Source organism: Sinocyclocheilus rhinocerous, unplaced genomic scaffold (genome assembly GCF_001515625.1).
Source record: "Sinocyclocheilus rhinocerous isolate Xijiao unplaced genomic scaffold, SAMN03320098_v1.1 scaffold2844, whole genome shotgun sequence".
Lineage (NCBI taxonomy): Eukaryota > Metazoa > Chordata > Actinopteri > Cypriniformes > Cyprinidae > Sinocyclocheilus > Sinocyclocheilus rhinocerous.
In genome coordinates this window covers 266,333-276,832 of record NW_015633174.1, presented here as the reverse complement: position 1 = coordinate 276,832, position 10,500 = coordinate 266,333, and the positions used below count along the sequence as shown (strand labels likewise).

The window sequence follows — 10,500 nt, the reverse complement described above, 5'->3', positions numbered from 1 at the left end:
GTGCAACCAAGCAATGAGCCCAGTTTAATTATGAAAGATGATTTATACTTAACTAATATGCTGAAACAATGAGTATCAAACAAGTTTTCACACTCCATCTTTAGTGATCCAATTCGGTAGGTGGCGCTGTTACAAAAGAATAGGGTCCTAGAACTGCGGTCCTAGAACTGCGGTCCTGAAACTGCAGCCTCTGGTTGTGCAGGAACATACTATTGGAAAATCACTGCATACGCTTCGTTTCATCAGCGACAGATGTCGCTGCGGTATCGCTGGACGCGGACCGGATTTGTCGCGCAGTCTGCTGCAAACGCTCCTGTTTCAGGTGATGCTGTTTTTTGATCCCTTCCGGTCTCCGTACATTTCTGTGTTATGACGTCATCTGGTCGGACGGACGGGGAGACCGAGAAACTTTGAACTTGCTTGGAAACTGGATGCAACGTTGTTTCCCCCTCAATTTTCAGCTGGATTTACTCGGTGGGTCTTACACATGGATCAGAAAAGGAGCATCGTTGATGTGCAGCGTGTGAACTTTAGACTTCCCTGGACCAGCATGTGAGCTTGAACAAATAAGTAATTAAATCAGATCGGGGAGGACATGGACGAACGAGAAGGTGAGGATTGCGCGGACGATTTTTACGCTTCGTCCAGTAAATGTTTACTTGAGCTCCTTTAAAACTTACCAGTTCTTTATGTTAAATCTGTCACAGTTCATAGACACAAGTTAGTTAAGTTACTCAAATGTGTTCAGATCAGATGCAACAGAAACGAACAAGTCGGATCGCTCGTTTTTTTGTATGTGTATTTGGCGTTTCCCGATAAACAACGTTATCTGAATTTGAATATATTTCGTATATTTCTAATTAATTTGAAGGTTTTCTTTAATAATCGTTTCGAAGTGTTTTGTACTGGCTTGTGATCTCACAACAAGTAAATAAACAGCTAAAACGGACCGCAGCTGTAACCTGTTTTTCATTGCAGAAAGTTCTGGAGACAGATTTTTTTCAGAGTTAGTTAGATCAAATCCATTGCATTTAGATGAGGTTTTAATGGTTTAAATGCCCAAATTGATTAAATGTAAAGGCACAGCAGCGCGAGATTACGTAATGTGAAACTTCAGCTCGTGCTCGCACGTTTAAAAACAAAATACGTCGAATTGAAAGTTAAATGTCTGGGGCTTCCCATGTAAACAAACATGATCTGAGCCTTCCTCCGATTTTTGATTGACAGATATGACGGAGCGCGGGTGCACGGGCTGTGGAGGGAGGATTCGGGACGCCTTTCATGTGAAGGTTCTTCAAGACGCCTGGCACAACTCTTGCTTTCAGTGGGTCCTACCTTGATTTCTCTTTAAACTGAGCCAGACTGGTCAGGAATGGGACGAAATAAACAAAAACGTGTTTGATTGCTTTTCTTGGATTTGCCTACTACTTTTTAAATCTTCACCCTGCTAAAAATGCACCTTAAATCTGTCTAACATGGCTGGCTGATCTTAATTGGTCTCCCAGCCTTGTCTGTTGGCTGGTTAGAGAGATTTTAAGGATGTACCAGGCTGTAGACCAGCATGAACCAGCTAAGCTTTAAAGGAACACTCCACTATTTTTGAAAATAGGCTCATTTTCCAACTCCCCTAGAGGTAAACAGTTGAGTTTTACCGTTTTCGAATCTATTCAGCCGATCTCCGGGTCTGGCGGTAACACTTTTAGCTGTAGCTTAGCATAGATCATTGAATCTGATTAGACCGTTAGCATCTCGCTCAAAAATGACCAAAGAGTTTCTATATTTTTCCTATTTAAAACTTGACTCTTCTGTAGTTACATCGTGTACTAAGACCGACGGAAAATGAAAAGTTGCGATTTTCTAGGCCGATATGGCTAGGAACTATACTCTCATTCCGGCGTAATACTCAAGGAACTTTGCTGCCGTACCAGGGGTGCAGCAGGCGCAATGATATTACGCAGCGCCTGAAAATTCTGTCAACATAACCAACGTTGACCACCTGCTTGCACAGGGAGCGTGCTGGGGACTATTTTCAGGCGCTGCGTAATATCATTTTTAGCCAGAGAATTGTTTTATTTACCAAACTCTGTACACAACTATATGGAATTACTGAGAAGTAAGGGTGGTGAAGTTGACCAGCATCCGAGACAAAGAGGAATGCTTTTTCTTTCCTTTTGAGAGAAAAAAATGCAGGTTATTGCATTCAAATAAAAGCATTGTTTTTTTCTCACACCTACATATAGGTATTACGGGCTGCTTAGTTCAGTGTTTGTCAGCAACTAGAAACTCCTAGAAGCTTCATCTAGGGGCTTGGGGTGTTTTGTTTATGTAAATACATGAGAGAAATGTTTGTTTGTGTAAGAAAAACATACTGTGAATGATGAAAAGTGGTAATATAGGACCATGAAAAGGCCCCTTTTCCAGCTGTCTTAAGGCTTAAGGCTGCTTATCAGTGGTTAACTATCAAAAACGGCATGTGCCAGTGTAAAGGTCCTTTTTGAAGAAAAAGCTAATGATTTAAAAACTCTTAGAAGGTCTATGTTGGCAGTTCTTGGCTAGATTAATGTGTCATCAAAATAGTTGCATCCCTAGTTTAAAAACTGCCTATATTTCTAAATGCAGCAACAAATTGCTTTTTTTTTTTTTTCTTCTTTTTTTTTTTAACCGGTGACCATTGTTGAATAAAAAACATCAGTTAACATAACTGACCCCAGAAAGCTTTTTGTATAAGAACTATTCTTAGCTTTTTAAACATTTTCTTATTAAGAGTTTCAGTGAATTGTAGAAGCTTTTGGAGGATTGACTTTTACTCGGTCAGACCTTTGGACTTATAGAAACTGATTTGCAAGACTGTTTTTTTAATGGCCTTCATGGATGAAAACCCAATTCCAAAAGTCCATAGCCCAAATAGCCCAAGTTTATGGAACAGTCTGGTCATCGTGATCAAATCAGTCATGTTCTGGAAACTTACACTCTAAAAAATGCTGGGTTGTTTCAACCCAACTTTGGGTCAAATATGGACTAACCCGAACTGTTGGGTTAAATTTTTACATTAAATTTTTAACCCAGAAGTTGGGTTAGTCCTTATTTGACCCAAAGTTGGGTTGAAACAACCCAGCATTTTTTAGAGTGTAGGGTCCTCAGATGCTGTGTTCCTTAATGAGAGCAGAAATTACTCCAGAGCCCACAACATTTTATGCCATCTGGAACATGGATACAGCTTTTTTTCAGCTCTGTTGATTTATATATTTTTTGGTTGGATATGATCTGTAAGTTTGAGCTTCCCAATTAAATCATATATAAGCTTGTTGTCTCTGGCTTGAAACCATCATAAGGTTAATTGCCATAGCCTGGTGCTTGATTACTCATAAGCAATACATTTAGTAATTAACTTCTTTCTACTGTTTATTATTAGTTTAATTGATTGACTCTTTGTTCCTCTGTGGAATCCCTCTTTTGTTATGGCAGGCATTCCCTGTTTTCCTGTAAGTGTTTGGTTGCAGTGAAGGTAGGATCTCCTCTCTGGTTAGCCGTCACATTCCCAGACATCGGCTCATAGCTCCTCCAGACAAATACAAAACTATATTTTTTTTCCCCCTTTTCTGTAGAGCTGTTTTTTGTCAAATGTCCAACTAATGCCGCTTTTGTGATTGGAAGGACAGACTGAACTCTTATGCTTTAATGACTGTTCTAACTATAACTATAGGAGGGGCTGAAATGCCTTCTTAATGCGTCCTGGATCTGAATTTTCAAATTGACTTACATTTATTAGCAATTAAAATGCAAAATTTGAAATTTTATAGCATTATAGCCAAAGTTTAAAATACCATCTTTAGAACACCACTTTTGTTATTTATTGTTGTCAACTTCCTTAGTTTAATTGTTTATATGAAAATACCTTCAGATAGTAATGTTTTTTTTATTATGGTATTGATTGAGCTTGTTAACCTTAAAAGTCCAAGCATAGCTGTTTTGACCATAATCACAATTGCCATCTTTAAACACAAGGATTTTTTAAACTTATTTTATAAGCATAGGGTATTTTTTTTAGGATTTGAGGAATTTAAGTTGATTATTTGGATATGACTTTATATGTCTGCTCGCTTTATTTCTTTTGATCCTCATCATTTAGTTCTGTGAGTTAACAGACATGATGGGGTACCTGCAGGGTTTAGGAGGTCTCAATACCAGTTGTGAGCACCAGAATGTTTCTTTGTTAATGTGAATGCTAATGGAATGAAGGAAGTAAAGGAATGTTTGTTCTCTATCTGTACTGTTTGTCTTGGAGTGCATGTCAAGGTTTGAATAATTTCTTTTATTTTACCTGAAGCCTGTTGTTTTCACCTCTGGGTGTAAGCTGGAACAGAAAAGAGAATAGGTGTTGCCTCCTCCATGCAGAATTGAAAGACAGAGTTCTTGAGATACCTGGTCATAGGCGTTACAGAGGTTCAGCGCGAGAGTTGTTTACAATGGCAGTACTCTAAGTCATTGTGATAATTATTTAAATGTCCCAATAGACATCAGTTGTTATCATCTGTCATACGTCTTTCAGAGGCTTCATTCTCTACAGCAATAATTTAAATGGTGTTGTGGTTGAAAATGTTGGTTTGGTTATTGGCCAATATGTTTATTTTTTTAAATTGGTATTTATGGAGGCCTGTTTCTGCCACTGAATAAAAAATAAAAAAAGGTAATTGCGAGTTTTTATCTCACAAATCTGACTTTTTTCTCGCAATTGCGAGTTTACATCTCGCAATTCTGACTTTTTTTTTTCTTTTCTCAGAATTGCTTAATACAAACTCGCAATTCTGACTTTTTTTCACAGAATTGCATGATATAAACTAGCAATTGCCAGTTATAAAGTCCAATTCTGATGGGGAAAAAAGATTGTTCTCAGAGTTGCGAGCTTATTTAAATCTCGCAATTCTGTTTTTTTTTCTCTCACAGTTGTGAGTTTATATCACGCAATACTGACATTATAACTTGCAATTGCGAGTTTACATCCCACAATTCTGAGAAAAAAAGTCAGAATTACCTTTTTTTTATTTTTATTCAGTGGCAGAAACAAGCTTCCATTGGTATCGGTTGTTTACTTAGTATTGTTGAATATATACTTCCATTTGAAAGTTTAGGGCCCAGATTCACAGACAGAGCTTAGGTTTAGACTATAGTTCAATTAAGGCATGTAAGTAGCTTTTACAGATATCGCTCAGATAAAAACTGTACTGGTGTGCCTCTTGAGACAAAACAATGAATCTGACGTATTAATATCAGTCCGTGCAAGTTTCTTTCAGTTAAAACAGCCCAGACATGCATTTTAGTCTGGGACTAGGCTTAAGCCTTGTCTATGAAACTGGGGTAAAGTTGGTAAAAGGTTTTTTAAGTCTCTTATGCTCACCAAAGCTGCAAAAAAAACGGCAATATTGTTAAATATTATTACAATTTAAAATAATTTTATTCTATTTTAATATATTTTGAAATGTCACATGATCCATTAGAAATCATTCAAATATGCTGATATGATGGAATTTTTTTTTACATCAGATTGTGTTTGCCGTCACCTAGTTTACATATTACAATGTTGCGATCCCTAAATTCCCTTAAAGCATTTAGATTACAACATAAAAATGTTTAACTTGTCCAAGTGCCATGCATAGGTATTCTCCATTTAGAACACGTCAGGCTTGTTTTGAAATTAGTGACCAAAATGTACCAGTCGCATCTGGTGCACAGGTGAAAGTTTATGCACACCTGCTCAGCCTTTGCAATGCCCTCACAGATGTTAGCCAGAGAATGATTCACAAACCTTTTCATCTGCTGTGATATCACTGTCGGAACACAGGTTGCCCAACTCGTGTGCAGGTTTTACCCCACAGGCACACAAATGGAGTCCCTAGATTGGATGGCGAGGTTCTGCCCACTCTACGTGGGTGACTGGGTTATTATGTCTCCCTCTAGAAACAGAGCTTGTCAACATTCCTCCAAACAAAGGCAACAACTGGGCACATGGCCAAAATCTAGCCGTTCTGTCTACAGGCTTGAGGGTTTGGTGGCCTTCTCACACTAATGTGATCATTATCAGAACGTCTCAGCACTGTTGCTTTTCCACATCCTCCCCACGTTCATTCCATTGAGTGGATTTTTTTTTTCAGTTTTCCCCATTTCTTTCCCTTTACTTCTCTTTTTCTGGTACATGGTGTACCAGAGAGCATGGCCTTTAGTAGAACATTGCATGCCAGATGCTTCCCTTTGGCGCTTTGTCTTGTTGGGTTTGTCAGTGAGTTGGTTTCAAGTGATGGTTGGCCTTCAGTTTGCAGGCCTTGATTTAGATGCTAAAAACTCTGCACTAAATGTGAACGGCAGAGTTCTAAAATTGTGGAAATAACTACTACAACTTGCTTTTATTTAAGTTAGTAAACCCTTAGAAATTTTCGTTCATACCGCACACCGAGCCATTCATGCTGTGTGCCAAATCAATTTTAATAGGGTATTTAAAAAGATTAATTGTTAATCCCTTCAGCACTGGAGAGTATTCGTGTTTTCCTCATTGTGGAAATAAAGATCACTGTACTTCTGGAATATGGCCTGAAGACGATTTCCTGCTTGGATGCTTGGACTTTGCTTTGGTTCAGAGTTGGTGGCTGTCTACCTCCTTTCCTGACTTGAGCCCCCCCCCCCAAAAAAAAGGGTAACTCTTCTCCAAACAACATGATTTTGGTATTTAAAAAGATTAATTGTTAATCCCTTCAGCACTGGAGAGTATTCGTGTTTTCCTCATTGTGGAAATAAAGATCACTGTACTTCTGGAATATGGCCTGAAGACGATTTCCTGCTTGGATGCTTGGACTTTGCTTTGGTTCAGAGTTGGCGGCTGTCTACCTCCAAAAAAAAGGGTAACTGTTCTCCAAACAACATGATTTTACCATTGTCTGAGAGTTAGTTTAATCTTGCTATTTTGCCCCAGCAGCAACAGGCAAAAATGTTTTCCTTTCTTACCTCCAGGTGTTACTTTTAATTTTTACTTTTGGCGCACTTAGGATCTAAAATTCTGTGCAGAATTGTTGCTTCACTCACAGTGGAAATTTTGACCAGATTTGCTCCTTAGAATTTTTTTTTAAGCTTGGAGGTTTTCTGACTGGTACGAGTGGCTGCTTCAGTTCTGTCATAATAGACTTAAGCCTATACTGTGGTGAATAACGATCCAGGAACAGCAATGCTCCCTTGAAAAATATCTTGAATAATAACTACAGAGTACACGGGTATAATGATTCAGTATATGTTAGCAATTGATTTATAAATTACGTAAAACAGAACAGTGCAACTATTCAAAAAGGAATGAAAAAAGCCCAAAACAAAATTTTAGAGTGGGGTTTGCCTGTGTTGAGGTTGCCTCCATGATGCTACAGTGTTGTGAGTCAGGGCATGAGTTTTCCTGTTTTTTCCTGTCATTCCTATCTGTAGCACAACAAGTGGATGAGTAACCCAGAACAATCTAATACAAACTGATTATTTATTATTTCCAATAACTTTTGTAGAACTTTAAGATTCATTTAAAATTTGCTTTTTGGCACAATACTACCTACAATTACAGTAATTATAGTAAAATAGTAGCTTATGTAATAACATAAATATAATTATTTATATGTGGTTATTTATGTCCTTATATTAATGCAGCGTTGTTTTGGGATCATTAATGCAGCAGCACACATACAGTGACTATATGAGCATGTCGGATGTTTTTAGAGGAAATATTTTGGACATTCATCATGGTACTGCCATTTGCCTCTAAGGCTGTACTTTTTCTGCTAAAGTTGTGTACCCATTAGGTGTTTCACATTTGATGTAGGTCCCAGTTGCCCCCCTCTTCACCTCTAACTAGTCTGGGAAAACAAGCTGTGGCATGTAAAGAGGAACTTTTTGCTTTTCATGCATCTTTCCCTGTCTCCCCTGGACAAACAATCCTTTATTGTTTCAAAAAAGCCTCAAGGTGCAAGTGCTTTGCAGTTCGAAGACTTTAATTAGGCTCATTTTTTCCTCATGGGAAATAGTTAATAGTTTAAAGTGGCATAGCTTGTGTCCCAGCATCAGGTTCCAATTGTAGGTAGGGTGGCTGACAGGAGAGAGTGTGTATGAGAGAGTTTCATGACTAGTTTTGGCTTGTGTCCCAAATTCCTTAACTATAGTGTTTGTGTGTTGCCCAGTTGGACTTTGTCTCGGTCACGAGTGAATGGATATTTTTGCCCGTACTGAATGTGTCGTCTTTGACTTCATTGACCACTGCTGTATAACATTACCTCAGATTACAAGAAGATATGTCTTAAAGTAGGAAGTTTTTAGTGTACTTTGTGTTACTTTCAGATGTATGACTGAAACACTTCAGCCACTGTTGCAAACATTTAATCACTTATTTTTTTTACTTTGTTTTGGTAGACCATCTGTTGAACCCAAATGTTTTGTTAATGTTAAAGGAAAGGTTCAACTAACGAAACGATTTACTCATTCTTATGTCATTCCAAACCTGTATGACATTGTTTTGGCTTTTGGCTGTGAAACACAACAGGAGAGATATTGAATTTGACTTCATTGACCACTGCTGTATAACATTACCTCAAATTACAAGAAGGTATGTCTTAAAGTAGGAAGTTTTTAGTGTTCTTTGTGTTACTTTCAGATGTATGACTGAAACACTTCAGCCACTGTTGCAAACATTTAATCACTTTTTTTTTTTTTTACTTCGTTTTGGTAGACCATCTGTTGAACCCAAATGTTTTGTTAATGTTAAAGGAAAGGTTCAACTAACGAAACGATTTACTAATTCTTATGTCATTCCAAACCTGTATGACATTGTTTTGGCTGTGAAACACAACAGGAGAGATATTGAAGAATGTACAGTCCGTATGATCTGTGCACTATATTCAAAGCCTCGAGAAGCCGTTTGATAGTTGCTGTTGTTTTTTTTACTCTAAGAGGAACAGAATAGTGGCTAAGAAGATATTCTTCAATATGTCATCCTTTTTTGTGTTCCACAGATGACGGAGAGTAAATGAGCGTTAGGTGAAATATTTCTTTAAAACTTCAAACATGAAATTCCAGGGATGCGGTGAACATGTCAAATACCTAAAGCAGTCACATGCTTTGGGACTGTTTATGGCCCAACAAAGCCATAATCCTCACTTGCTAAACATCTCAGTCACTCAGGTTCCTTCTCTTTCATGGAGAGCCGATTTCAGATAAGTTGCTGAACGGAATGTCTACAAACAGAATGTTTCACTTACATACTTTTCCACTCTTGTTCCTCCAGGTGTTCTGTGTGCTTTGATCTCCTTTAAGTTGCTGAACGGAATGTCTACAAACAGAATGTTTCACTTACAGACTTTTCCACTCTTGTTCCTCCAGGTGTTCTGTGTGCTTTGATCTCCTGACAAACTGGTACTTTGAGAAAGAGGGGAAGCTGTACTGTCACAAACACTACTGCGAGAAGTTTGGGGAGTTGTGCCATGGCTGTTCGCTGCTTATGACTGGACCTGCTATGGTAAGAAAAGCTATGTGAAACAAATTCACTGAGAGAGTAAAGAAACTGACTATCAATAGAAAGATCTTAAGAAGAAGATTTCACAAGACAAATGCTAACCTGCGCAAGAACTGCTCAGATAACATGCCATTGTCTCATTCAGTAAATATTTACATGGCTAAATCAAGAGGTCTAATGAAGGCAGACAAAAGTCAATATGTGCAGATGTTTTTCATGATACCGAAGAGGTCACTGATAAGGTAAAGGGTGGTTTAAACTTTCTTTTCCACTTTACCACTCCTAATGTGAGCAAATGAATCACATTTGAGTGATGCTTGTGGGAGGAAAGCATATGAAAGGCACAAATCTTAAATCTCTCCTTATAAAGTCCTTACATCAGCATTACGAACTTATGAGTCAAAAACCTCCCTACAGCTGTCTCACAAATGACCAAAGGCCTGCTATATTTGTTCCATCACTACCACAGTATGGTATCAAAGGTGTAAGTTATGATTATCCAAACTGTCATCAGATTCAGCTGAGCTCACGCTGAATTGATGTGTGATTGATTGTTTTGCAGACTTGATGGGATGATTCACCCCAACTTGAAAACCCTGTCACCATTTACCCACCGTCATGTTGTTTTGCAAAACACGAAAGATGTTTCTGTTGATTTTATCCATATGAAAATCAATGGGACCTAATACAAGCTCCAAAAAGGACGTAAATGTAGTTTGAAAGAAGTCCGTACAAACAAATATCCAGACTACAACAAATATAGCAACAACATATGATGTTGCTAAAAAGAACATTATTTTGTGTATTTGGTGTAATGAAATGTGTTTATGCGGTTTAAGGTTAAAAAAACACATTATTTTCCACATACTGTACATTATTGCTTCTCGTCTATGCCCCGCCTTTCTGAAACGCGTTGATTTTTACAAAGCTCATCGGTCTGAAAAAGCAAGGTGTGCTCTGATTGGCCAGCGATC

At 38.0% G+C, this 10,500-nt stretch overlaps 1 protein-coding gene across 2 annotated transcripts in view; it reads left to right on the top strand.

Annotated features, from left to right (window-relative positions):
* Positions 1-209: 209 nt before the first annotated feature.
* LOC107743341 (LIM domain kinase 2-like) overlaps positions 210-10,500 on the top strand; it is a 29,906-nt gene continuing 19,615 nt past the window's right edge. For both annotated transcript variants that reach the window (XM_016556514.1, XM_016556513.1), the window contains exons 1-3: positions 210-611; positions 1,228-1,324; positions 9,394-9,529. In XM_016556514.1, coding sequence (XP_016412000.1) covers positions 596-611; positions 1,228-1,324; positions 9,394-9,529 — 249 coding nt within the window. In that variant the 5' untranslated portion in view covers positions 210-595. The remainder of the gene's footprint in view (positions 612-1,227; positions 1,325-9,393; positions 9,530-10,500) is intronic.